General features: G+C 45.3%; 1 protein-coding gene across 2 annotated transcripts in view; it reads left to right on the top strand.

Moving 5' to 3' along the window:
* Positions 1-7,344, top strand: part of ZNF512B (zinc finger protein 512B) — a 58,849-nt gene extending 51,505 nt beyond the window's left edge. Inside the window, exons 14-18 of one of the 2 annotated variants that reach the window (XM_087890999.1) lie at positions 870-971; positions 1,099-1,161; positions 2,839-2,937; positions 3,928-4,165; positions 4,274-7,344. In XM_087890999.1, coding sequence (XP_087747125.1) covers positions 870-971; positions 1,099-1,161; positions 2,839-2,937; positions 3,928-4,165; positions 4,274-4,278 — 507 coding nt within the window. In that variant the 3' untranslated portion in view covers positions 4,279-7,344. The other variant, XM_087891000.1, reaches the window with a different exon arrangement.
* Positions 7,345-27,745: the final 20,401 nt, after the last annotated feature.

Here is a 27,745-nt window from a genome sequence, read left to right as displayed (position 1 = left end):
GGATTTTTGCTACCAGTTCTCCGAACCACCCGCCTCCATTGCTACTGGATTGGGTGATCTGGTCCGAACCGGGAGCATTTCACCCCTGAGACATATGTATGTATATAGCATGTCTATATGGGTGGTGTTGTGTCCACAGAGCTGCCGAAGGAGTGTTGAGCGTGCTGACGAAACGTGATCTGATTGGTTTATTGCCGCATCGCAGGTTTCATTAGTAGGACTATATGCTGCGAATGCTGTTAAAGTAGTCATTCTGAAAGAATGTGTCAGCTGTGGAGATTGCCTCTAACAAGGCAGCATTTAATCTACTTGCCTTCTATCTGTTCTGTACTCAGCCTGAGTCTCCTCAGAAGGGATATCCCACCTTCGTCGCCAGTATTATAAACTCAGTGAGGGTCTGCATGAATGAGGAGACGGCTTGTAACATGAACCATTTATTGACAACAAAAGCAATTCCTGAACAGAAAAACTACATTAGAAAGAGTTGACAGCTCTTATATACTGAGTTGTCAAAAACAACAACCAATATATTGAAAGCCTTAATTTTCCCACCTGAAGGGATGCGGCAATAAACCAATCACATCGCGTTTCGTCTCTATGCTCCTTCAACAACTCCGTGGACACAACAGGCGTTATGTATGTGTACACTTTTGAGAGAGCAGGATTTCATTTTTAACGTGCGCCAGTGTGCCCACAATAAAAAATGACAATAAAGATTATCTTATTTTATCTTAAATGTTGAACCTCTTGGAGAAGGCTGGCTGGGGTGATGGTGCTGGTGGTGATAAGAAATCCAGGAGACATTAGCCGTGTTTTTCCACACGCTTGTAAATAGCATTCTGACTGTTGTGATTGTTGAATGTTGGCAGCTAAACTACACTCGGCCTGGACTTCCCAAGTTGAACCCGCGGCTTCTGGAGGCCTGGAAGAATGAAGTCAAAGAAAAAGGACACATCAATTGTCCAAATGACGTGAGTGCTTTGGGCTTTATGGCCAGAAGACCTCGATTCTAGTTTCCATTGGTCCTGGATGGGATTTGAGGAAGATTTGAATCCCAAACAGAGGTTCCCCACTCAGCCTCTCTCTTTTCCCTTCCAGTGCTGTGCAGCCATTTACTGCAGCGTGTCCGGCTTAAAAGCCCATCTGGCTAACTGTAACAAGGTAATGGAGCTCCATAGTCAATCTTTCCCTATTGAATGGCCGATTTCTTTGTTGGCATGCAGAGGTTGGCCTGCCAAATCCTTCGCAGACTGTAGGCCAGGGATGGGCAAAAGGTGACGCACCACAACATTTGGGGTGATGCCAGTGTTCACCAATGCCACAGCTCTGCTCAAAAAGATGCCCCCTTGAAATTTAAAACAGAAAGGGGAAAAAAAAGGATCTCATTATTTCTTTCCAATCCTTTGACCATATCTCGTTGTTTAAAGTTTCCAAATAGTTTGTTCAGAAATCAATTTTCTATCGGGTTTTTACCTTTTTAAAGTTACGTTTCAAAATCTTCTTTGCCCCCATGCTCCTTAGCTGGTATTTCATCATTAGGGGTCTTATAATTGAAGGATGTTTCCCTTGTTGTTATTTCAAGCCTGGGTTGGCTGTCACCCACCCGGCTTCAAAAAACTCCATTCCGTTCCTCTCTTCTCTGTGTACTTAATCTGGTTGTCCCAGCTTCTAGGCAGCCGCCATGGCAGCCATCCCCCGCCACCAAGTCTGCCTGTTCCTCTTGGTTATCCGAGGTGCCTCTCTTTCTTCCCCGTCCCTACAAGACAGATCTGGTCCACAGATCCATCGGCAGCGGTTCGTCAGCCGGGGTTTTCGCGGAGCTTGTCGGAGCCCGCTAATTCCCCGACTGTCTCGCTGCAACGCCAAACCGGAAGACTGTACCATCACTTGGCTCTCGGTGCTTCCAAAAATGCCAATTTCCAACAAAAGTCCATTATAAATGTAATTGCGGCACACTGAACATTGCTATAAATGCAAGACCGGTTTGCAAGCACACAAAATGTGATCAGGTGAGCATGTGGGGGTGGGGTGGCTCTTATAAATTCAAATCCAAGTTGTAAGTACCAGATAGTCCTCGACTTACAACCACGATTGAGCCCCAAATTTTTGTTGCCTAAGTGAAGCATTTGTTAAGTGAATTTTGTTCCATTTTAAAGACCTTTCTTGCATCAGTGAATCACTGCCGTTGTTAAATGAGTCATACGATTGTTCAGTGAATCTGATTTTCCCATGGACTTTGCTTATCAGAAGGTCGCGAAAGGGGATCACGTGACCCCGGGACACTGCAACCATCATAAAGATGAGTCAGCTGCCAAGCGGCTGAATTTTGACCATGGGGACGCTTCAACGGTTGTAAGTGTGGAAAAACGGTCATAAGTAACTTTTTTCAGTGCCGTTGTAACTTTGAACAGTCACTAAATGAACGGTTGTAAGTCAGGGACTACCTGCACCTTCCGGGGGGCATAATAACCAAAGTTAGCAACTCACTGAGCAATTGGTTGTGAATCAGGCCTTCTTTACAAAATAAAAATAAGAAATTGCACGGCTCTCTTACCTGCAGCCTGAAGTGGCCATCCCATCCAGTCATCATAAAGAGAAAAACAGAATAACAAAATAAGGGAAGGGACCTTGGAGGTCTTCTAGTCCAACCCCCTGTTTAAGCAGGAAACCTTATACGATTTCAGACAAATCCATTCTCTTAAAAACTTCCAGTGTTGGAGCATTCACAGCTTCTAGAGGCAAGTTGTTCCACTGGTTAATTGTTCTCACTTCAGGAAATTTCTCCTTAGTTCTAGGTTGGTTCTACCAAATTTAACATGGCTGGTTTTTGGTTTACAGGGAGGCCATTTGGTGGGCAAATATCGTTGTCTTCTGTGTCAGAAGGAGTTTAGCTCAGAAAGTGGGGTCAAATACCACATCATCAAGACACACTCAGAGGTAAGTGTCATCTTTTGGGGAGTTGCTTGTTGCTGCAAAGTTACTTCTTAGCGGTTAAAACACCAGGCTAGAAAGCAGGAGACTGTGAGTTCTAGTCCTGCCTTAGTCATGAAAGGAAGCTGGGTGACTCTGGGTCAATCACCAGGAGTTAGCAAAAGCACTTAGACTTATATACCGCTTTACAGTGCTTTACAGCTCTCTAAGCGGTTTACAGAGTCAGCCTCTTGCCCCCAACAATCTGGGGGTCCACCTTGGAAGGATGGAAGGCTGAGTCAACCTTGAGCCTGGTGGGATTTGAACTGCCAAATTGCAGGCAGTCAGCAGAGGTAGCCTGCAGTACTGCACTCTAACCACTGCGCCACTGTGGCCCATGGTGAGTGTCCAATCACCAGGAGATGGTGAGTTCTAGTCCTGCCTTAGTCATGAAAGGCAGCTGGATGACTTGGGGCCAATCACCAGGAGATGGTGAGTTCTAGTCCTGCCTTAGTCATGAAAGGCAGCTGGATGACTTGGGGCCAATCACCAGGAGATGGTGAGTTCTAGTCCTGCCTTAGTCATGAAAGGCAGCTGGATGACTTGGGGCCAATCACCAGGAGATGGTGAGTTCTAGTCCTGCCTTAGTCATGAAAGGCAGCTGGATGACTTGGGGGCCAATCACCAGGAGATGGTGAGTTCTAGACCTACCTTAGTCAGGAAAGGCGGCTGGAATTTGGACCAATCACCAGGAGATTATGAGTTCTAGTACTTCATTAGGCATAAACGACAGCTGCATGACTTTGGGCCAATCACCAGGGCTCTGTGAGTTCTATTCCTGCCTCAGGCACGAAAGCCAGCTAGGTGACTTTGGGCCAATGAACAGGAGACTGTGAGTTCTAGTCCCGGCTGTAAGTGGACAACTACTTGTATTGTGCAAACACAATTTAAAACCAGCTTTGAGGGAATTCAGGCGACACGTACCCACCAATCTTTCTTTTGCTCCCCGAAACGCAGAACTGGTTCCACACCTCGACTGATTCTTCCAAGAAAAAGAAAAGTAAAGAACAGAGGACGCCCAGCAACGAAGAACGAAAGACTAGCCCCGATGGCAAGAAACGAGGCCGTAAGCCGAAGGAGAGGCCTTCCGAATTTTTCCCTAAAGACACAGAGAGCATCCTGGGAAATATTAACCATAAGAAAGCCACAACGTCGTGGCCGGTGGCAAACTGCATCCTGGATGAAAAAGATAGAGGTAACAAACCCTTCCACGCCCAGAAATTCGGGGTTAATAAAATGCCAGAAAAATAAGCCGAGGGGTCAGGAAAATAAAAAATAAAAAAATAATAAACCCTCTTTACAGATTAGTTTACAGGGTGATGGGTGAGCAGGATGCTCCTTCGTTGGCTGAGCCCCTCCCGATTCCGCTCCTTCCTTCCTTTTTTTTTTAAGAGAAAAAAAAATAATAAGTGACAAACCACTTTAAGACACTGAAACAAACATTGGGTTTTATTTTCGGAGACGGACTCAACCTTCCGGCGCGATTCTTCCATCCGAAACCCCGCCTGGATTGTACATAATGCCGGCCCGCGTGAGGCAGACCACGTCCACGGATCGGTTGAGTACCACGGCGAAAGGTGGGGATGGAGTGGGGCGGTTTCTTCGAAAGAGATGCTGCAGGAGCAAGGAAAGAGCCAAGTGCAATAGGGAAACCAAGTTAAAGCGGTTTTTTTTTCCGTCTTCTCTGTTTTTGTGGATTGCTTTTCCAGTAGCAGTCGTGTGATTAGGAAAACAGGGCGTGTTTGGGAGTTCCCGCGAATGAAAAACAAAATACTGTGGTTGTGGTTTGCAAACCCAGCTTACTTTTTATAATTTTGATAGGAAATGTGTTTTAAAAAAAACAATACCTGAGATTGTTTGACAATGAACCGTTGGCGGGGGTGGGGGGGTGGGTTGGGTTTTTGATGATGGTGACGAAATATCCTGATTCTGAATTTTTGTTTGTTTGTTTTTATGGTCCAGACAGAGATAAACCAAGAGACTGATGGCCCTGCCTGTAATTTGGATAACAAAAAGTTTGGAAAAATTGAAAAGTTTAGGGAAAACTAATATCGGAGAAAGGAACTTTTGGCAAGGAGGTGTTTGGGGAAGTTTTCTTAAAGAGGGATTGTGGAAAATTTAGGGCCTTTCTGTGAAACTTTATTTTTTTAGTTCTGCTTTGAAAAGCAGTTATTTGTGGGGAGGGGGTGAGATTGCCCTTAAAAATATCCGAAGGAGAAAGATATGGCTAAATTAGTCGAATGAATGAATGAATTAATCTGTCATTATATTTTCCCATAGTGCAGAGGTACCCAACCTTAGTAATTTTAAGATCTCTGGACTTTTAACTCAGCATGGCTGGCTGAGGGATTCTGGGAGTTGAAGTCCAGCCATGCTGGCTGAGGAATTCTGGGAGTTGAAGTCCACAGGTCTTAAAGTTGCCGAATTTGGACACCCCCACCCCCACACCCTCCACTGTAGTGCTTGGAAACGCAGTGGTGTGGGATTGTGGAGTTTGTTATAAGTTGCTGAGATGTATATTACATTAATGCAATGTCCTTGATCCTTACCGTCAATTAATGCCTAGCGTTTAATTCATTTAATTCAAAGCCAGGGATGGGTGAATTTACGCATTTGGCCGTTTCTCTATATTTTTCATTTGTGTAAATCTGTCCGGTTCCTTAAAGCTGAGATTTCCCCCCACCCCCACCCCTTTCGAGTTTGCACTAAAATTGGTATGCACTTGAGTGGACGTTACTCCGAACATAAACTTTTTGCATTTTTCCTAGCATCCTCCGTTGTTGCAGTTATGACCAGTGCGTCTTTGTACATTATTTCAGGAATGCCGTTATTGTTGTGTAGTCTTCTCCCTTAAAAAAAGGAAAACAAACAAACAAACAAACAACAAACTGCTTGGCAAAGTTTGAGAACGTGTGACTTTCAAATGAGAATAAAATTTCGGTTCTCATATTTATTCCAAATACGCCAAATTTGCAAAGGGAGCATTTAAATGCCCTATCTTTAATTTGATCTACCTTTCACGCATACCATTGTCAGTACGCACTATCTGACGTCAAAATGTAGACATAGGAATTTCTAGAAAAAAAGCTGGCTGGCATTTCTTAAATCGCTCTTTGCTTTTTTTGCTAAAGCATTAAATTTAGCTCCCTGAGACATTTACCTGTAAGTCACAAAGTGGCAAATAGTTTTGTATTTGAGCTGGCTAAAATTAAAAAAAATTTCTCCAGGCAAAACCACAGCTAGACTATAAAATACAGGTATCCCTCGGTTAACTACAGATAGTCCTCGACTTACGACCACAATCGAGCCCAAAATTTCTCTTGTTAAGTGAGACATTTGTTAAATGAGCTTTGCCCCATTTTATGGCCTTTCTTGCCACCGTTGTTAAGCGAATCACTGCCGTTGATAAGTTAGTAACCTGTCCGTTAAGTGAATCTGGCTTCCCTATTGACTTGGCTTGTCAGAAGGTCGCAAAAGAGGATCACGTGACCTTGGGACACAGCAACGGTCATTAGTATGTGTCATTTGCTAACCGTCTGAATTTTGATCACGTGATCATGGGGATGCTGCGACGGTCATTAAGTGTGAAAGAAGGTCGCAAAAGCTGATCACAGGAGCCCAGGAGACTTCAACTGTCATAAATGTGAAACAGTTGTTAACCATCCAGATTTTGATCACGTGACCGGGGGTGTGTGTGTGCTGCAACGGTCGTAAGTGTGAAAAATGGTCCTGAACCACTTTTTTCAGTGCCGTCGTAACTTTGAACGGTCACTCAACGAACCGTTGTAAGTCGAGGACTACCTGTCATTGGGACCCGGCAACTGTGTTACTAAACAACACAATTATAAAGGGCGACGACAACCCTTTCAGTTGCCGTTGTTAAGTGAATCCCACGTAGTCACAGTGTGCCATGGTTGCCTGATCACCATTTTCAACTTCCTGCCGGCTTCCCCATTGACTTTGCAAAGTGCTGTGATGTCATAATTACGCGCCGGTTGCCAAATGCTTGACTCACATTCACGAAACAGTGGAGACTCTCGTTCAGTGCCATTGTAATTTCAAGTGGTCATTGAACGAACGGTCGTTAACCGAGGACTTACCCAAGCATTCCAATTGGGACACGACAAACCACTTCCTTTCTGGATAATTTGCTCCGGCAAATCAACCATTTTTCAATAATATCTTTTTTTAAAAAAAAATTATCTAGTTTTCAAATTGTCCTCCTTTTTTCCTTTTTTCAACCCTGATATCCCGCCTAGAGACCATCCGTAGTGGGCAGGATCTAAAACTAAATAAATAAATGTACACCAGGCGATGCTGGGAACTTTGGATCATATAACAGTAAATTTATGAGGAAATTAAAAAAAAAAAAAACTGGGGAGAAAAACAGAATATTTGTGCCCTACTTCACAAATCTTTGCAAAGCCATTCCTGTCCCTATAGCAATAGCACTTAAGACTTATATACCACTTCAGAGTGCTTTCCAGCCCTCTCTAAGCAGTATACAGAGTCAGCAATCTTGCCCCTAATAATCTGGGTCCTCATTTTACCCACCTCGGAAAGATGGAAGGTTGAGTCAACTCTGAGCCGGTCAGGATCGAACTCCTGGCAGCGGGCAGAATTAGCCTGCACTACTGCATACTAACCACTGCACCACTGCAGCTCTTAGTTCTATAGGCACTTACTTAGCCCTTTCTACCATGTGAATCTCCATGCGCAGAGTATGGTGGCATCACTCACCCTAGTAAGGGCTTTACGATAATTTTGGTGCGGGCGCTACACAACTGTTTTAGGTGGCAGGGCTATGCAGTGCTTGGGTTCAAATCTTCAAGAAGGGTTTTAAGATGAGCTAGAACGCAAATATAGCATCGGTCATTAGACGACCAGAGGCTAAAACATGAAAAATGATTGCAGGATTTGAGTAGTTTAATTAAATTAATTAAATGAAGGGCTACATTCTAGCAGTCTTCCAATATCTGAGGGGCTGCCCCAAAGAAGAGGGGGGGGGTCAACCAGGGGTGAAATGCTCCCGGTTCGGCCCGGATCGCCCGATCCAGTAGCAATGGCGGCAGGTGGTTCGGAGAACTGGTAGCAAAAATCCCTGCCCACCCCCACCCCCATGCCCAGCTGAGCCGCACGATCATCAGAGGCTTTTTTTTAAACTTTTAAAAGCATTTTTTTTACCTCTTCGGCCAAAAAAATGCTTTTAAAAGTAAAAAAAAAAAAAGCCTCTGATGATCGCGTGACTCAGCTGGGATCATCAAAGGCTTTTAAAAGAAAAAAAACCCTTTTTTTTCTTTTAAACGCCTCTGACGATCCCAGCTGAGTTGCATGATCGGCAGAGGCTTTTTTTAAAAAAAGCCTCTGCCGATCAGGCAACTCAGCTGGGATCGTCATAGCCTTTTGAAAACATTTTTTAACAACCTCTTCCCCGAAGAGGTTGTAGAAAAAATGCTTTTAAAAGTAAAAAATAAAAAATAAAAATTGGCCACGCCCACCCAGTCACATTACCCCACTACCACCAAGCCACGCCCACAGAACCGGTAGTAACAATTTTTAGATTTCACCACTGGGTTTCAACCTATTCTCCAAAAGCACCTTGGAAGCAGAATAAGAAGTAATGGATGGAAACTCACCAAGGAGAAAACCTACCTAGAACTAAATTTCCCGACAAAATAATTAACCAGTGAAATGATTCACCTCCAGAACTTGTGGCTGCTCCAACATCTTCAGATTTTTTTAAGACTGGAGATTGGACAACCATTTGTCTGAAATGCTTTAGGTTTTCTTCTTGAGCACGGGGTTGGACTAGAAGACCTCCAAAGTCCCTTTCCGATTCTTGTTCTTCTGTTATTTTGCCTCCTGCTCTTGAAAGCAGCTGCGTCTTTTCCTTGCTTAGGGCAGCAACTAACCCAGGAAAATAAAGCAGCTGATTTAAAGGGTTGGAACGGAAGTACTTCTTTTGAACCCAAGCACAGTTAACCTACCACAACCGAAGCCAACTTCTGGATAGCTCTTAGCGAGAGGTTGTGGCCTGCCTTGACTTCTTCTGCCAAAAGTTATTGAAGGAATATAGACGTCCCAATCTGGTGATTGGAGGGAAAAGCCTCCGCTGTCCACAATCATTTGGAATCCGGCAGTATACATCTTTAATAAGAAAATCATTCAATAAACCTGGTGCTCTTCAGTTCAGCTGGGATGGCAAATGCACGGTGGCTAGGAATCTTGAAAGGGGCTGCCCAAATGTGTCTGTGAGATGGGCAGCCTTATAAATTGAATAAATAGATAAATACGTTTTAAGGATGCTGGGCTGGGAGAAGCAAAGGGAGAGGATAGATATTTGACTGGCCAAGAATGAATCTTGCATCTCCCGGCCTTTTGATCTTTGCCTTCCATCCCATGCCACCTCTGGTTTAATAGTTCGTGGGGTCCTTGGTGCTCCCTGAGCTTGGTTGTTTTCTTGCAGACATCTCATGACCCAAGTAAGTAACATCATCAGTGCTTGAAGGAGTGGGGTTTATACAAGTGGCTTGCTCCGTCAGTGTTGGTGGGTTGGTGTTCCTTGATTCGGCTGTTGTTTGCTGTTAGGTTGTCTGTCTGAATGAATAAGTAAGCAACAGCCGAATCAAGGAACACTCCCACCAACAAGCCACTGGTATATAAAAATAAGACCAAACTCCTATTCGCTTCTAGCATTGATGAAGTTACCCAGTTGGGTCACGAAACGTCTGCAAGAAAACCAAGCTCAGAGAGTACTGAGGATCCCACAGTTCAACCCTGAGCTACAAATACAGGTGGTCCTCAATTTATGACCACAACTGAGCCCAAAATGTATGTCGCTTAGTGAAAAATGTGTTAAGTGAGTTTTGCCTCATTTTACCACTTTGCTTGCCACGTTTGTTAAGTGAATCTTCGCAGTGGTTAAATTGTTGTCAAGCGAAGCGGACTTTCCCATGGACTTTGGTTGCCAGAAAGTCGCAAAAGGTGACCCGGGGACACTGCAACCGTCATAACTGTGAGTCAGCTATCAAGCATCTGAACTTCGAGCTAAGCTAGTAACACGGCTGTTAAGTGAATCTGGATTTCCCCATTGACTTTGCTCGCCAGAAGGTCACAAAAACGGATCACATGACTCCGGGACATTGTAACCGTCATAAATATGAACCACTTGCCACGGGGAGTGACCACCGGGAGGCTGCAACGGTCATAACTGTGAAAAGCTGTCCCAAGTCCCTTTGGTGCCGTTGGAATTTCGGTCACTAAATGAACTGTTGCAAGTTCGAGGACTACCTGTGTGTCTACTATTGGTTGAGTATTTGTACACGTGAAGCGTTAGCTTGATATACAGCCTTCCTCCTTCAGTGAAGTTTAGCCATATAGACTGGGGGTCACAGCCATAAGCCAATTTTCCACCAACACTGTGTGCGCCGAGCAAACGGTGCTGAACTTCTCCTCTCTGGTGCAAAGAAGTCTCGGTGCAAGTATCTTCTGGTTGTGGGATTCATGTCAGTTGTAAGCCAAAACGTCCCTCTAAAACAGGGGTCTCCAACAACGGCAACTGTAAAACTTGTGGACTTCAACTCCCAGAAGTCCCAGCTACGGACCCCAAAGAACGCAGCACACAAACCTTAGTTTACTAAATTAAATCAGTCTTTTACAAACAAAGGCTGTTAATTAACTTCATTAACAGCCTACAAGAATCCAAAGAATAATAATCGTAATCTTACTATGGTTGGCAGAATGCCCAGAAGCAATTTGCAGGAAACTGATAAGAGAACTAAAATCGAGACGTGAAGGAATGTGAACGAAGTTGTTCCCTGGAAATTGCTTCAGTCGGCATTCTTCCTTAAATAGGCTAAGGGAGTGGCCAATTAGCCCCAAGCCTTATTCTCAAGACCTCCTCCTGAGGAGCTACTCCTGCCTTTTGGCAGCTCTGCGCGCCCGTGCATCGAGAAGAGGCTCCTCCTCTTCTTCCTCTTCACTTAAAGGAGCTTCTGGAGGTTCTGAAGGCCCTGGGTGAATCCCCGCCTCTGGCACCACATCTTCTCCAGCCTCCTCACTGTCCGACTCGAGTGCCAGCTGCACAGGCTGCTGGCGCAGCACCACACCAGCCTCCTCGCTGTCGGAATCGGCTACTAGCTGCACAGGCCGCTGACGGGCCACAACACTGAGGAATTCTGGGAGTTGAACTCCACAAGTCTTACAGTTGCCAAGGTTGGAGACCCCTGCTGTAGAAGACCCCCCTGGCACGATTCTCTAAGTGCAAGCAAGATAGCTGTCCAAGTGACAGACTCGTCCTGTGATTTGTTCCTTGCAGATTCTCCCGTGTTGAAAAACGATCCCTGATTACGACCAGCCTTCCACTTAACAGGAGCTTCCGTGGTGATGACGCCTCTGTCCTTAGCTTTTTCTAAGGGCCAGTCTTAGGCCACCATGTGGCTTCCCTCTGAAAAGACAGGTCTCTAACCTTGGATACTTGTAAGAACTTTGCGTCAGGGGTTCCAAGTAACATACCCGTAGCAAACAATACTCGGAGGCAGGCAATTTCCTCAAAGAATAGGTTTATTGGATAGGTCATATTGCAGCGGTGTCAAAATCAAGGCCCGGGTGACTGGATCTGGCACGCAGGGTGCTTAGATCTGGCTCGCGGGGCCGCCTTGGAAATAGCGAAGGACCGGCCCGTGGTGCCTCTGCCAGCAAAAATGAAGCTCGCGGCCCTCCCGAGCTCCGTTTTCACTGGCAGAGGATTGCAGGAGGCCGTCGCAACTGAAAACGGAGCTCGGGAGCCCGTTTTCACTGAGCGCACTGCTCAGGCCACCACAGGCCCCTCTCTAGGTCAGTTTTGATAGTCCTGGTCAAAAATGGGTCAATTCCAATCGTAGTGTTTGTGTAACAGTGAAATAAATGATGGTTCTCCATTTGAGGGGGTCCTTGGTGCTCTCTGAGCTTGCTTGTTTTCTTGCCGAGGTTTCATTACCCAACTAGGCCACATCATCAGGTTCTCCGTTCGGCCATGTTAGCTAAGGAGACGTTTCCTGACAGTGAGAACAATTAAATCAGTGGAACGACTTGCCTCCAGAAGTTGTGGGGGCTCCAACACTGGAGGTTTTCAAGAAGAGATTGGACAATCATTTGTCTGAAATGGTTTAGGGCAGGGGTGGGCAAATGTGGCTCTTTTACAACCTGTGGACTTCAGCTCCCAGAATTCCTGAGACAGCCAAGCTGTCTGTGGACTTCAACTCCCAGAATTCCTGAGACAGCCAAGCTGGCTCAGGAATTCTGGGAGTTGAAGTCCACAGGTTGTAAAAGAGCCACATTTGCCCGCACCTGGTTTAGGTTTCCTGCTTGAGGTAGGACTAGAAGACCTCCAGAGTTCCTTCCAACTCTGTTATTCTGTCAACTGAGAACTTTGTCTTGTTGAATCCTGAATAAACATACTGGTACTCCTCGACTTACGACCACAACCGAGTCCAAAATTTCCGTTGCTAAGCGAGACAGTAGCGAAGCGAGTTTTGCCCCATTTTACGACCTTCCTTGCCACAGTTGTTAAGTGAATCACTGCAATTGCTGAGCTAGTCACGCGGTTGTTAAGTGAATCTGGCTTCCCCATTGACTTGGCTTGCCGGAAGGTCATAAGAGGGGAATCGCGTGACCACTCCAGGACACTGCAACCGTCATAAATATGAGCCAGTGGCCAAGCGTCTGAATTTTGATCACGTAGGATGCTCCGACGGTCATAAAGTGTGAAAACCGGTCGTGAGTCACTTTTTTCAGTGCCATTGTAACTTTGAACCGTCATTAAACGAAAGTCGGAGGACACCCTGTGTTACGATGGAAGTTTTAAGATGCTTTCCAGAGCAATATTTCTCAAACTTGGTAACTTGGTGGACTTCAACTCCCAGAATTCCCCAGCCAGTGTTCTGCCCCAGCTACGGACCCCAAAGAACGCAGCGCACACAAACTCTATACAAAGCTTATTTTACTCAAACAACTTAGTCTTTATCATTCAAAGGCTGTTAATGAACTGTCTTAACAGCCCACCAGAATTCTAAGATAAAGTAATCACAGTCTTACTAGAGTTGGCAGAAAGCCCAGAAACAATTTTGCAGACCCGAAGGAGAGTGAACTAAAGTTGTTCCCTACACCTTGCTTCAGTCGGCGTTCCTCCTTAAATGGGCTAAGGGAGTGGCCAATTAGCCCCAAGCCTTACTCTCGAGGAGACCTCCTCCTGAGGAGCCACTCCTGCCTTTAGGCAGCTCTGCGCGCCCGTGCATCGAGAAGAGGCTCCTCCTCTTCGTCCTCTTCACTTATGGGAGCTTCTGGAGGTTCTGAAGGCCCTGGCTGAATCCCCGCCTCTGGCACCACATCTTCTCCAGCCTCCTCACTGTCCGACTCGAGCGCCAGCTGCACAGGCTGCTGGCGCAGCACCACACCAGCCTCCTCGTTGTCGGAATCAGCTACAATCGGCACAGGCCGCTGACGGGCCACAACAGCCAGCCAGCTGAGAGTTGAAGTCTACCCATCTTAAAGTTGCCGAAACTCTGCTCTAAACTCTTCTCTATACTTCATAGTTTCTTTCCATTTCTTTTGCCAAATAAGTTATTGCATGTCAGACCACGGGTGACATGCGACTACCGTAGGATGTTCATGAAATAGCCCAATAAAATGCACAGGGATGCCACTCCTAGAATTCCCAACCATCCCTAGATTGGGAAGACGGTCAGAGAAAAAATTAGTTTTAGTCTTTAAGTTGGCCAACTTTTCTTGCGTTGAACAGCACCATTCACCGTTGACCCGGTGTATATTTTATCTCTCTATGGTAGAGTTGACGTTATGGAGTTCTTGGTGTTCTCCGAGTTTGGTTGTTTGCTTGCAGACATTTCATTACCCAACTAGATAACGTCATCAGTTATATCAGGTAATAACGTCAGGCAAGGAAGATGCTACCTAGCAGGGTAGCTGTTCTGTCCCCCTTCCTCACACAGGCAAACGTAATACCAAGCACGCCTGCCAATATTTTATTAGGTAAACAGATTAGAATTCTTGGCAGACCAAGGTTTTGGCAGCAAACGGCCGAATGCCTGCCAAGACCGTTTTCACTCCCATAAAGCAGAAGAGGACTTATCTTCAGTCCGTTCCAGGAGCAACAAATTATCCACGAGACAAGAGTTTAGTCAATGTTCAGTCCAAAATATATCCAAGCCGAATTTCAGAGATCACGATGTGACTTTCAGGGTTTAACTTTGTCCGTCACAAAGCCTGAAGAGCAATCCCACCCACTTTTATTCCTGGTGGGGCGTGGCTCCATGACTCAGCTCAATCTCTGGCCCTCCACGCCTCTTCCGTTGCTGCGCACGCTTCTCCCTCTGACGTTGCCTGGGATCAAGCCAGGATTCATCATCCTCGCTCCCTATCAATTGGTGCTCCGATATGCCTTCCTCCTGGCACATCCCAGGCTGTTCCTCCTGGCCTTCGGATGGAACCTGAGGCATTGCCAGAGAGGAGGGTCCTGGAGAGGGAGGCCTTGTCAGTTCCTCCCCATCACCTTCTGAGTCCTCTTCCTGTTAGGACAGGCTCGGGAGTCAGGGTCACAACAATAAGTATTTTCTGCAAGAAAATAACCAAGCTCAAATAATCAAGGACCCCCACAACTCAACCCTGAGCTACAAGGCAGGTAGTCCTCGACTTACGATCACAATTGAGCCCAAAATTTCTGTCGTTCAGGGAGACATTTGTTAAGTGAGTTTGGCTTCCATTTTATGATGTTCTCGTCACAGTTCTTAAGCGAATTGCTGTGCTTGTTAGGTTAGTAACATACCGTCGTTAAGTGAGTCTGACTTCCCAATAGACTTCTTTTGTCAGAAGGTCACAAAGCGAGGATCACGTGACACAGCAACGGTCGTAAATATGAACCAGTTGCCAAGCATCTGAATTTTGATCACGTGACGCTGGGGATGCTGCAAAGGTCGTAACTGTGAAAAAAGGGTCATAAGTCACTTATTTCCATGAGCCGTTGTAACTTTGAACAGTCACTAAATGAACTGTTGTAAGTCGAGGACTACCTGTATTCTATTAGAATTGACGTTAAGCAACCTGGGTTATGCGTGGCGACTCTGCGGCTGGTAGAAACTGTGATGGCGGTAACCTTTGTGGATCTTTACAAGAGTGGACACACCCATAATTGTATGTATAGGTAGTCCTCGACTTCCGGCCACAATGGAGCCCAAAATTTCGGTTGCTAAGTGAGACATTTGTTAAGAGAGTTTTGCCAGTTTTACGACCTGTTCTTGCCACCGTCGGTAAGTAAATCACTGCAGTTGTTCAGTTAGTGACATGGTTGTTAAGTGAATCTGGCTTTTCTTGTCAGGAGACCGCAAAAGGGATTGTGTGACCCCGGGGACACTGCAACCGTCACTTTTTTCAGCGTCGTAACTTTGAATAGTCACCAAATGAACAGTTGTAAGTCGAGGACTACCTGCAATGAAATTTCGGGGAAAGGCACCTCACTTTGAAACTCAAGCGGTAGCAGGCAGTTCCACTGTATCAGAGCCCAGAAGGGTTGTGAAGATTTTGATGCTGAATATGTTTGTGTCTTTTTTTTCCTCCTCATCCTCCCCTCTTCCCTTCATTCTCCTTTCCCTTTTCTTCCTTTGTTTCCATCTCCCTTCCCTTCCTCCTCCTCCTCCTCCTCCCTTTTCTTCTCTGCCTCCATCTCCACTTCCTCTTTTTTCCTTCCTTTCTTCCTTCCCTCCCTCCCTCCCTTTCTCCCTTGCTTCTCCTCCTCCTCCTTTTTCTTCTCTGCCTCCATCTCCGCCTCCTCTTTTTTCCTTCCTTTCTTCCTTCCCTCCCTTCCTCCCTTTCTCCCTTGCTTCTCCTCCTCCTTCTCCTTTTTCTTCTCTGCCTCCATCTCCGCCTCCTCTTTTTTCTTCCTTCCTTCCTCACTCACTCACTCCCTTTCTCCCTTGCTTCTCCTCCTCCTCCTCCTTTTTCTTCTCTGCCTCCATCTCCACCTCCTCTTTTTTCCTTCCTTCCTCCACTCCCTTCCTCCCTTGCTTCTCCTCCTCCTCCTTTTTCTTCTCCGCCTCCATCTCCGCCTCCTCTTTTTTCCTTCCTTCCTTCCTTCCTTCCCTCCTTCCTTCCTTCCTCACTCACTCCCTTTCTCCCTTGCTTTTCCTCCTCCTCCTCCTTTTTCTTCTCTGCCTTCATCACTGCCTCCTTTTTTTCCTTCCTCCCTTCCTTCCCCCTGCCCACCCTCCCTTCCCTCTTTCTTTGTTCCTCCCTCCCTCCTTCCTTCCTTCCTTCCTTCCTTCCTTCCTTCCTTCCTTCCTTCCTTCCTTCCTTCCTTCCTTCCTTCCTGGGATGGATGTAAAGCAGACTTCTGAGAGAGATCTCCTCTGAATCAAAGAAGAGAGAAGGGCTACATAGGAAGGTAGAAGAGGATCTTCAAGTTTATTGCTGCGCTGATAGTCAAAGGACAAGAAAGGAAGGCAGGATTCTGGAGGCAAAATATGTCAAAGAACAGGATGTTTTCAACAAATAATTTGGGTTCCAAGACTTACTTTACTTTTACTTTACTTTTATTATATTTATATACCAGGTCCTGCATCAGTCACATATGGGACTCTACCAAGAAGGACAGAGAAAAATGTGGGCGGCAGGAGCCTTGCAAACTTAGCAAAGGTTTACATTGATTGGCTAGAGTTGGATAGACATCATTTGAATTTAATGGTGGAGTAGGGGGTTAGACTGGATGACCTCATGGGTCCCTTCTTTCTCATCCACACTAAAGATTCCTTATGATTCCTATGTGTATTTGACAGCTTTTAGCAGCAACTAAGAGGCGCTCTGGTTTTCTGGCAATCCAAAGCGAGGGTGAAATTGTCCTTTGTGTTTTTCAAGATGGAAATAATTGCAGTCCATTATATTTTCTTTTAAAATACTCCAAATTATTTTTCTTTCCCGAATCAATAAAACGTCCTTGTTTTTCACTATGTGGCAAAGGGAAATGCTGGCAAAGGCATCTCTCCGTCCCTAGAAAGTTGCAAACACCGGGGATATTTCTAGCATTCGCTTGATTGCAACAACACCCAAGCCATAAAATCCGTCACGGGTCATTTTCTGCATTTACTGCCTGTGGTTTGAATGATTCCTCAAAAAGCACAAAGATTGTTCTTGTTCTCCACCATGCAGAGCGGAAGCAGGAAATCTTCATACGCCTGCAGGGAAGCGACAGGATATCAAAATAAAATAAAATAGCCATTTTCCTGATCCTTCAAACAATTTAAGCATAGGGACAAATCATTCTACCTAACTTAATGCAAAATGCCTGATTGCCTTCACACAACACGCTTAGCTCAGATCCATTCAGAACTTTGTAGCTGCAGATACTCAATTTGCCAAACTTGGTTTGGGGTAACTTTGATTCAAAGAAGTCCTCGACTTATGGCCATAATGGAACCTGGGATTTCTATGGAGAGTCACGATGGTCGTAAGTCGAGGCACCCGTGTGACCAACTGGATTCTACGACCTTGTTTGCGGTGATTAAGCAAACACAGTAGTCGTAAAGCAAACACAGCGGTCGTAAAGCAAGCACAGCAGTCGTAAAGCAAACGCAGAGGTTGTAAAATAAACTCAGTAGTTTAAAAACGAGTCCTATGAGCCGATTTTTGACAGAAACCAGTGAAAAAAAGGCCAGAAACTGCCCCCCCAAACATTATAAATTATGACCGTGTTATTATGGGTGTGGTGTGTGCTTCAGTCAAAACTTTTGAGCCAGTCATAAGTACCTTTTGGGATGTCCCTTGTCTTGGTCGCCACGATATAAAAAAGATGTTGAGACTCTAGAAAAAGTGCGGAAAAGAGCAACAAAGATGATTAGGGGACTGAGGCTAAATTAGTTGCAGGAATTGGGTACGTCTAGTTTAATGGAAAGAAGGACTAGGGGTGACATGATAGCAGTCTTCCAAGATTTGAGGGAGTGCCCCAAAGATGAGGGGATCAAGCTATTCTCCAAAGCATCTGAAGGCAAAATAAGGAGCAATGCAGGAGTGAGATTCTGCCGGTTTGCACCGGTTCCGGCGTACCGGTAGCTCCGACGATCAGCTGTGAGCGAACCGGTTCGCTCCGACGATCAGCTGTGAGCGAACCGGTTCACTCCGACGATCAGGTGGACCCACCCCTGCGCTATACTTTCCTGTGTTTGAAGCCCAGCTGATCGGCAGGGGGCAGAGCGGATTGCCGCGCCTCAGCTGTTTTCCTCACCGTGGCTGAAGTAGAAGGCATGTTTTAGAATTTTTTTCAAACGCACCGCGCGCGCACCCAGTGAACCAGTTGTTACACTGGTTGAATCCCACCACTGGAGCAATGGATGGATATTGAACAAGGAGAGAAGCAATTTAGAACTAAGGAGAAATTTCCTGACAGTGAGAACAATTAATCAGTGGAACAAGGCTTGGACGAGGGCTCTGCGTCGGAGGCAGAGAAAGGGCCATCTGGGAGGTCTGTGCTGCCTCCGGAGCCTCCAGAGTCGGACCTCAGCGAGGCAGAGAAACAGGGGGAGCCTGTTCCCAGTGCGCGCATGCGCAGGGCTGCCAGAAGGCAAGAACAGTTAAAACAAAAGGGACGACTCAGGAGTAGGGCTTGGGGATGATTGGCCCCTCCCATAAGACTTAAAAGAGGAGCAAAGGTAGGCCTTTGCAGGAAGCAACGTTGTTAATTCTGTTCAGTTTAAAGCCTGAAGCTCTGTTTGATTCTGGACTCTATGTGGCTTTGCCAATTAGGTCTTTCGCAGCGTGTCAAGGGAGATAAAGGTGGGTGATTATTAGCCTTACCCCGGAGGACTCTTTACAACTATTTGGGATTCATCTGTGAATGAACAGAATTCACAGCTGTCGCAATAAAAGAGGTTTTTGGGACTACTTGTCTGTTTTACTGACTCAGGAAGCCTAGATCAGAACAACCTCCAAGGTCTCTTCCAACTCTGTTATCCTGTTATTCTAACTTTGATTGATAACTAAGCAACCAGTCGTTGAGTGAAGGACTAGCTGTACATTTTCCCGGCATAGCTGACTGGGGAATTCTGGGTGCTGAAGTCCATAAGTCTTAAAGTTGCCAAATTGGAGACCCTTGAACTAGACTACAACAGAATAATAAAGAGTTGGAAAGGACCTTGGAGGTCTTCTAGTCCAGCCCCCTGCTCAAGGAGGTAGTAATAAGATGTTCTCCAGTCCTCTAAACATGTTGAAATAAACTCCCATAATCCTTGTGCTGGTTGTAGACGAAAGACACCAAGTTAGAGAAACTTCACTCGGATACCAACACTGGAGGTTTTTAAGAAGAGATTGGACAACCATTTGTCTGAAATGGTATATGGGTTCTTGCTTGAGCAGTGGGTTGGACTAGAAGACCTCCAAGGTCCTTTCCGACTCTGTTGTCCTTCTGCTTGAATGAAACAACTAGCAGATACAGTTGTGTCTTGCTTTGTGCCCAAAATAAGTATTACCCACCTCTTCAGGATGGAGATAATGTTCTGTCCCCGTCTCACACACGCACACAAACAGACAGCCGGGGATTAAATAAACTGGCAGACAACCAATTCTTCCGATAAGAAGCTTGGCAGCAACCCAGTAGCTGTTTGCCAAGAACTTTACTCATTAAACAAAATACACAGTCAAGAATTGTCCAGTTCGTAAAATAAATCCAAGGCTGATAATGTTGTTTCCAAAGATGCAATGTGACTTGATAGTAGTTAGTTTTGTCCGTCACAGAGTCTGAATGGCCACCTCACCCCCTTTTATACCCTGTGGGGTGTGGTCCAGTGACTCAGCCTAATCTCTGGCGCACCTTTTCTTCTGTTGCGCGCGCTTATCTCTGCGACGCTGCCGAGGATCCAGCCAAGACTCATTACCCTTATCACTGTCCACCTGCGGCTGTGTGGACATGCTTGGCCCCGGCCCTATCTTTTGCCCTTCGGCGGACACCGAAGGCATTGCCAGAGAGGAGGGTCCTGGAGAGGGAGGCCTTGCCAACTCCTCTCCTTCACTCTCGGAGTCCTCTCCTGCCAATGACACAGGCTCAGGTAACGGAGCCACAACAGATAAAGGCTGAAAGACAATAATTTAGATCAGGGGTCAGTAACCCGCGGCTCTGGAGCCGCATGTGGCTCTTCCATCCCTCTGCTGCGGCTCCCTATCGCTAGTTGGCTCCACAATTGATAGGCCTTTCGGTTAGGACATGTAGAGGAAAATGGACACCATACTAGGAGGAGACACTATGGTGGGGAAACTGGACTTCCGGTCGGCTCCAGAATTGAACGCGGGGTTTCCGGTTAGGACCTTTGTGGCTCTTCGAGTGTTTAAGGTTGCCGACCCCGGATTTAGATGAACATATCCAACCGGATAATACCTTGATAGCAATTGTTGAGGTCTTGTGACTAATTTGCCTGAAATTCAGCCTGTTCTCACGGGTGCATGGCATAATCTCCAGAGGATAATTTGTAGGATACCATGGCAACTGCTGCCTCTTAAGGAGATGGAAGCATCTTTATAGCAACTGCCTGTGGAATTAACCAGTTCGATTGGGCTATGTGTGACTTGTGCTAGCTGTGCAAAGGAAAAATATGCAGGTAATCCTTGACCACAAATGAGCCCAAAATTTCCGTTGCTAAGCGAGACAGCTGTTAAGTGAGCTTCGCTCCATTGTGCAACCTTTCTCGTCACGGTTTGTTAAGTGGATCGCTGCCATTGTTAAGTGAGTAACGGGTTGTAAAGTGAATCTGGCTTCCCCATTGATTGTGCTTTCCACCTTACAGAATTCAAACCAAAATCGTTTTCCCGCCGGGAAGATTCGTCTAATTAATTCCAAAATTTTATTTTAAATCCAAAGGGAGACTTGGTTCATTTGCATAACTTTCCCAAAAAACAATGTTTTAATCCCCCTTTTGCTGTTTATCCCAAAAAGGATTATTGTTTTAAATCCTTAAACTTGCATTGATTGAAGGGAATCTCACCCGTGCTGTAAAACCTGTCAATCCAAAAGTTTCTAATAGCTGAAAAACAATCAGGAAGCGATTTCCAAAGATGATCCGAAAAGGAAATATGAAAACTTAACTTTCCTTTTTGAAGGCCCCAATCAGGAGTGAAATCCAGCAGGTTCTGACAGGTTCTGGAGAACCGATAGCGGAAATTTTGAGTAGTTTGGAGAACCGGCAAATGCCACTTCTGGCTGGCCCCAGAGTGGGGTGGGAATGGAGATTTTGCAGTATCCTTCCCCTGGAGTGGGGTGGGAATGGAGATTTTGCAGTATCCTTCCCCTGGAGTGGGGTGGGAATGGGGATTTTGCAGTATTCTTCCCCTGCCATGCCCACCAAGCCACATCATGCCCAGCAAGCCACGCCCACAGAACCAGTAGTAAAAAAATTTGGATTTCACCACTGGCCCCAATTGTTGTTTGAGCAAAAAAGATGGCTATTGCTTTGTCTCTCAGAGCGTTAAAATGATGAAGGGCTGCTGCTTTATGAGGAGTAGCTGTCTGGAGCACTTGTGGGCGATCTCAAGTCCTTTCCTTGTCCAGAGAGGAATTAAGAAGAGTCAATCTACCCGCCTCGGTCATCAGCTCCTCTTTTAGTAGAGCCATTTTCAATTTGCCAATTTTTTCCTATCTTCAGTCCCTCTCCATATTCAGTTATCACTTCTTCCAAAATTAACAATATTAGCGTGGTGTCCAACTTTAACCTATTTTTCGGAGTATAAGACACACCGGAGTATAAAACGCACCTACCTTTTTTGGTGAGGAAAAGAAGAAAAATAAATCTCTCTCTCTGCCTCTGAGCAATTTTGCCTCGTTGCAGCAAACAGCCTGCTTTACTTTCATTTTCATTTTCAGCATAGCTTGATTAGCACAAGGGAAAAAAAAAATCTGCAGCAATTTACCTCTTTGCAGCAAGCAGCAGAGGCCAGTGGCAAAACAGCTGAGAGCAAATCAACTGAGAGTCGGGAGGGCGATCCAATCAACTTGTGCTAATTAGCCTGTGCTGAAGCTGAAAAGAGCTGTTTTTTCTTGCTGTTTGCTTGCAAGGAGGTAACTGCTGCGAGGCAGAGGCCAAAGGGTGGGGGCCAGTGGGTGGGCGGGGCTACATTTGGTGTATAAGATGCACCTAAATTTTCACCCCCTTTTAGGGGGGAAAAAGGTGCATCTTATACTCCGAAAAATACGGTATTTGTGTTTGGTTTATGCTACTGAACCAGGTCCCAAGGCAAAGGCTGCGTTGAGATCTCCGGGGAACGCAAATACCTCCCTGAAACATTATATTTTCCTCCAGAGTCGCATATCCGCCTTCTGTGCAATTTAAAGACCGTTTAGACTGAAGGATTTGCAGAAGGATCCGTCCTTTTCTTGCTGCGCTGAGTTTGGAATCCGAAACTGATAATTCAGACTATTGTACAAATCTGGAAAAAGTACTAATTCACAAGCAACTTTAATTACGCTGCATTCGCTTGATTGCTTTATTTTTCCGAATTATTGGAAACGTCTTGTTTCCCAAATGCTCTTGTCCTCTTCCTTTAGTCAACCCATTTGAAAAAAAGATTAGCTGCATTATTTTTATCAGCTTGGAGGTAAACCAATATATCCATAATTTTATTCCTGCAGAAATAACAATTATTAAAACTTTTCGGCTGGATGGGAGGATGGATTGGTTGCTGATTAGGAATAAACACATGTCAGTGTGACATTCCTTTTAACGTGTCACAAAGCGACGAATTCCTCGTGTCTCCAATCACACTTGGCCAATATTCTCTTCTATTTATTCTATGAAAACAGTAGCTGTGTAAAGACACATGTGGCTGTCCTTGGCTTATTAGAGCAAGTGCATTTGCACAACTGTTTTTCCCAGTATGTGGTTGTGATTCCCAGTCCTGTTAGTGAACTAATTTGCATGGTGATCATCAGTCGAGGTAGAGTCTTTAAAAATAGTATTGAATTCTTGCTGAAACTTTAGAATGCTCTATTTTTATAAGATGTTTCCAAAGCTCTTATTGGAATTAAACTCTTTCAATTTGAGTTGAAAATTGAATGAGTAATTTGTCACATGGATTTGCCTCCCTGTGGCTCTCCAGCAGATGTTGATCATAAAAAAAAACAAAAAAAAAAAAAAACACAAGCAGACACCTCATGCAGGCAAACATAAATGTGATGGAATGTAGTCTGGATTCCCAGGAGGGAAGGGCTGTATTCCAGAGAAGCGAAAGACAACTCAGTCCAAATAGTTTGTGTGAGAGAAAGAGGGTGAAGATGGCTCCTCCCTAATAGTTCCCAGAGTACATGCTTTATGGGGATGTTAGGATGCTTTACTTCTGCAAGATTCTGTCTATGGGTGAGGAACCCATAAAGAAATCATCTAGGAGGAATCACATTGTGTCTTTCTTGATTTGGGGACCTACCTACCTACCTACCTACCTACCTACCTTCCTCCCTTCCTCCCTCCCTCCCTCCCCTCCCTCCTTCCTTCCTTCCCCCCTTCCTTCTCCGGATTCTCAGAAGGGAATTCCAGAGAAGCAAGAGACAACTCAGTCCAGATATTTTGTGTGAGAGAAAGAGGGTGAAGATGGCTCCTCCTTAATAGTTCCCAGAGTACATGCTTTATATGGGGATGTTAGGATGCTTTACTTCGGCAAGATTCTGTCTATGGCTGAGGAACCATAAAGAAATCATCTAGGAAGAATCACATTGTGTCTTTCTTGATTTGGGGACCTACCTACCTACCTACCTTCCTTCCTTCCTTCCTTCCTTCCTCCCTCCCTCCCTCCCCTCCCTCCTTCCTTCCTTCCCCCCTTCCTTCTCCGGATTCTCAGAAGGGAATTCCAGAGAAGCAAGAGACAACTCAGTCCAGATATTTTGTGTGAGAGAAAGAGGGTAAAGATGGCTCCTCCCTAATAGTTCCCAGAGTACATGCTTTATATGGGGATGTTAGCATGCTTTAGTTTGGCAAGATACTGTCTATGGGTGAGGAACCATAAAGAAATCTACTAGGAAGAATCACATTGTGTCTTTCTTGATTTGGGGACCTTTTTTCCTTCCTTCCTTCCTTCCTTCCTTCCTTCCTTCCTTCCTTCCTTCCTTCCTTCCTTCCTTCCTTCCTTCCTTCCTCCCTCCCTCCCTCCCTCCCTCCCTCCCTCCCCTCCCTCCTTCCTTCCTTCCCCCCTTCCTTCTCCGGATTCCCAGAAGGGAATTCCAGAGAAGCAAGAGACAACTCAGTCCAGATATTTTGTGTGAGAGAAAGAGGGTGAAGATGGCGCCTCCTTAATAGTTCCCAGAGTACATGCTTTATTTGGGGATGTTAGCATGCTTTACTTCGGCAAGATTCTATCTATGGGTGAGGAACCATAAAGAAATCTACTAGGAAGAATCACATTGTGTCTTTCTTGATTTGGGGACCTTCCTTCCTTCCTTCCTTCCTTCCTTCCTTCCTTCCTTCCTTCCTTCCTTCCTTCCTCCCTTCCTTCCTTCCTTCCTTCCTTCCTTCCTTCTTTCCTTCCTCCCCACCCTCCCTCCCTCCCTCCCTCCCTCCCTCCTTCCTTCCTTCCCCCCTTCCTTCCCCGGATTCCCAGAAGGGAATTCCAGAGAAGCAAGAGACAACTCAGTCCAGATATTTTGTGTGAGAGAAAGAGGGTGAAGAGGGCTCCTCCCTAATAGTTCCCAGAGTACACGCCTTATGGGTTGGTAGCAGGTTTTAGTTTGGCAAGATTCTGCCTAGGAACAATAAAGAAATCTGAATAAACACCATGTGTCTTTCTTGGTGTCTGAAGTCTTACCATAAACATGATTAAAAGCCAAATTTCTTCAAGTTACGACTGTAGATGTTCACTTCTTACTCTTAAGACATTTCAACGTCTATTGCTGCAGAAACATCCTTTAGTGCAGGGGTCTCCAACCTTGACAACTTTAAGACTTGTGGACTTCAACTCCCAGAGTTCCTCAGCCAGCAAAGCTGGCTGAGGAACTCTGGGAGTTGAAGTCCACAAGTCTTAAAGTTGCCAAGGTTGGAGACCCCTGCTTTAGTGAATGATGGAAATCTCTTCTTGTATCTAGGTGAAGGTTTTAAGGTATTTTGACAATCAGCTTCTCTATGGAACTTGTGAACTTGGGGGGATTCTTTTGAATCTAGTTGGGCAACCCTGATTTCGGGTGGAATTAGGTGACTTTCACCCCAATTCTTCCCAGAGTCGGCGCGTCCGTAGGGTAGAAATCCCATTTGGGCAACGTGCAGAGTGCGAAAGTATATTCTTGCGTCAATCAAACTGAACGGGTTGAGTTTGGTTCTCACCCACCCACCCACCCACTTTGAGATGAGAAACCACTTTGCGAAATCTAAAAAGTCCCAACCTCCTTCGTGGGGACATGTCAGGTTGGAAGGCAGAGGATGGCACCAAGATGTGCCACTGGGTTATGACTCAAGGCGGGGAAACGAATTCCCGTCTTCTTATAGGTTTCTCTGGCTACTGCTCCACAGTAGACCCAGTGTCACTTCTTGGATGCTCTAATTGTTCTGATCGAGAACTCAAAGCTCGGGATCAGATAAGGGTGGGGGTGCCTGTAATAGATTGAGAAGGGTCCTGGGGAGGAGAGGGAGAGGATATCACAGTTCAACAGGATTTGGGTTTTGGTACAAGAGTGTTTATTTAAACCTGCCTGGCCAAGGGGCTGCAAAAGTCCCTCAATATTGATTCACATACATGTCTGCTATCTTCCTTCTTTCCTTCCTTCCTCATCAAGATCGTCCTTCCCTCCTTCCTTCCTTCTTTCCATTCATCCTCCCTCCCTCCCTTTCTTTTCCTTTCCCTTCCTTTCCCTTTCCCTTTGTCTCTCCCTTCCCCCTCATCAAAGTCTTCCTCCCTCACTTCTTCCCTATTTCCTGCTTCCTTCTTTCCTTCCTAAAATAATTCTTCCTTCCTCTTCCTTCATCAGTAACTTCCTACTTTCCTCCTTCCTTCCTTCCCCTCTTCTCCCTCCTTCCTTCCTTCTTTCCTTCCTTCCTAGATAATTCTTCTTTCTTCATCAATATTTCCCTCCCTTCTCCATCCCTACTTCTTCCCTTCCTTCTTCTTCATCAATATTTTCTTTCCTTTCCTTCCTTCCTTCCTTCCTCCCTTCCTTCCTTCCTTCCTAGATCATTCTTCTTTCCTTCCCTTTCTTCATCAAAATCTCCTTCCCTCCTTCCTTTCTGTGTGATACTGATTCCAGGGCATCTCCAAATATCTGTCTTGTTTCTCCCCAATGCCAACATTTAATGCATAAGTGTATTTTGGAAAATTAAAAAAGAATGGTTTTCAATCTATCACTTGTAATCATATAAATAATTATATATATAAATATAAATATATATTAAGAAGTGTTTATTTGCAAAAAAAGGAGAGAGAGAGAGAGAGAGAGAGAGAAAATGTTTTAAATGTAAACTATCTTATAAACTCCTGATTTGTGATGATCTGTCTTTTTTGGTAATCATTGGGAAAAAAAATTCTCCGCTAGAGTACTGTAATAAATAAATATTAATATCAGCACCACTGAAACCCTTGATGGGACAAATCTATGTACTGTATGTATTAAAAAAAAGAAAAACCCACAGCTGTATCAAATAAATGTTTATTGACTTTTTTGTACTTTGGCCTGAGTGTCTTTTCTGGAAAAACAGGGACTGAAAAATATCTTTGGGGTTTTTTTTAAATCTGGGTTCTTGGTATGTTCAAAGCACTTCGGCCCCTCAAGCAGAAACCAGACAATCTATTGTCTTTTTAATCAGAACTTATCAAATTTAAAAAAAAAAACACGTAAAGTATCAGTACCACTTTATAAAGCCTTAGTAAGGCCCCACCTGGAATCCTGCATCTAGTTTTGGTCATCACATTACAAAAAAGATGTTGAGACTTTGGAAAAAGTGCAGAGAAGAGCAACTAAGATGATTCAAGGCCTGGAGACTAAAACATATAAATAAAGGTTACAGGAACTGGGTATGGTTAGTTTTTTGTTTTTTGTTTTAATTTGATTTATATGCCGCCCTTCTCCGGAGACTCAGGGCGGCTTACAATGTGCTAAACAATAGCCTTCATCCTTTTGTATATTTATACAAAGTCAGCTTATTGCCCCCATAAACTGGGTCCTCAATTTACCTACCTTAGAAAGGATGGAAGGCTGAGTCAACCTTGAGCCTGGCGAGATTCGAACCTGCAGTAATTGCAGGCAGCTGGTCTTAATAACAGGGTGCTTTAGACCTCTGTACTACCAAGGCTCTCTAGTCTAGAGACAAGAAGGACTAGGGATTGACATGAGAGCAGTCTTCCAGGATTTGAGGGGCTGCCACAAAGAAGAGGGGGTCAAATTATTTTCCAAAGCACTTGAAGACAGGACAAGAAGCCATGGATGGAAACTAATCAAGGAGAGAAGCAACCTGGAATTAAGGCAGAAACTTCCTAAGTGAGGACAATTAACCAGTGGAACGACTTGCCTCCAGAAATTATGGGTGCTCCATCACTAGAGGCTTTTAAGATGAGACTGGACAGCCATTTGTCTGAAATGATATAGAGCCGTGATGGCGAACCTATAGCATGCGTGCAGAGCCCTCTCTGCGGGCACACCAGCCTAGCTCCATCGCGCATGTACCTCCCGCCAGCCAGCTGGTCTTCAGGTCTCTGCCGCGCATGCGCGGGGGGAGGGACATATGCACAGGTTGGTGCAGGTTGGTGCAGGAGACTTTCCAGGCCCAAAACAGGGTGCGGGGGACCT

The sequence above is a fragment of the Pantherophis guttatus genome, chromosome 3 (genome assembly GCF_059756535.1).
Source record: "Pantherophis guttatus breed Tessera chromosome 3, ASM5975653v1, whole genome shotgun sequence".
Taxonomy (NCBI): Eukaryota; Metazoa; Chordata; class Lepidosauria; order Squamata; family Colubridae; genus Pantherophis; species Pantherophis guttatus.
This window is presented reverse-complemented; position numbering and strand designations above follow the sequence as displayed.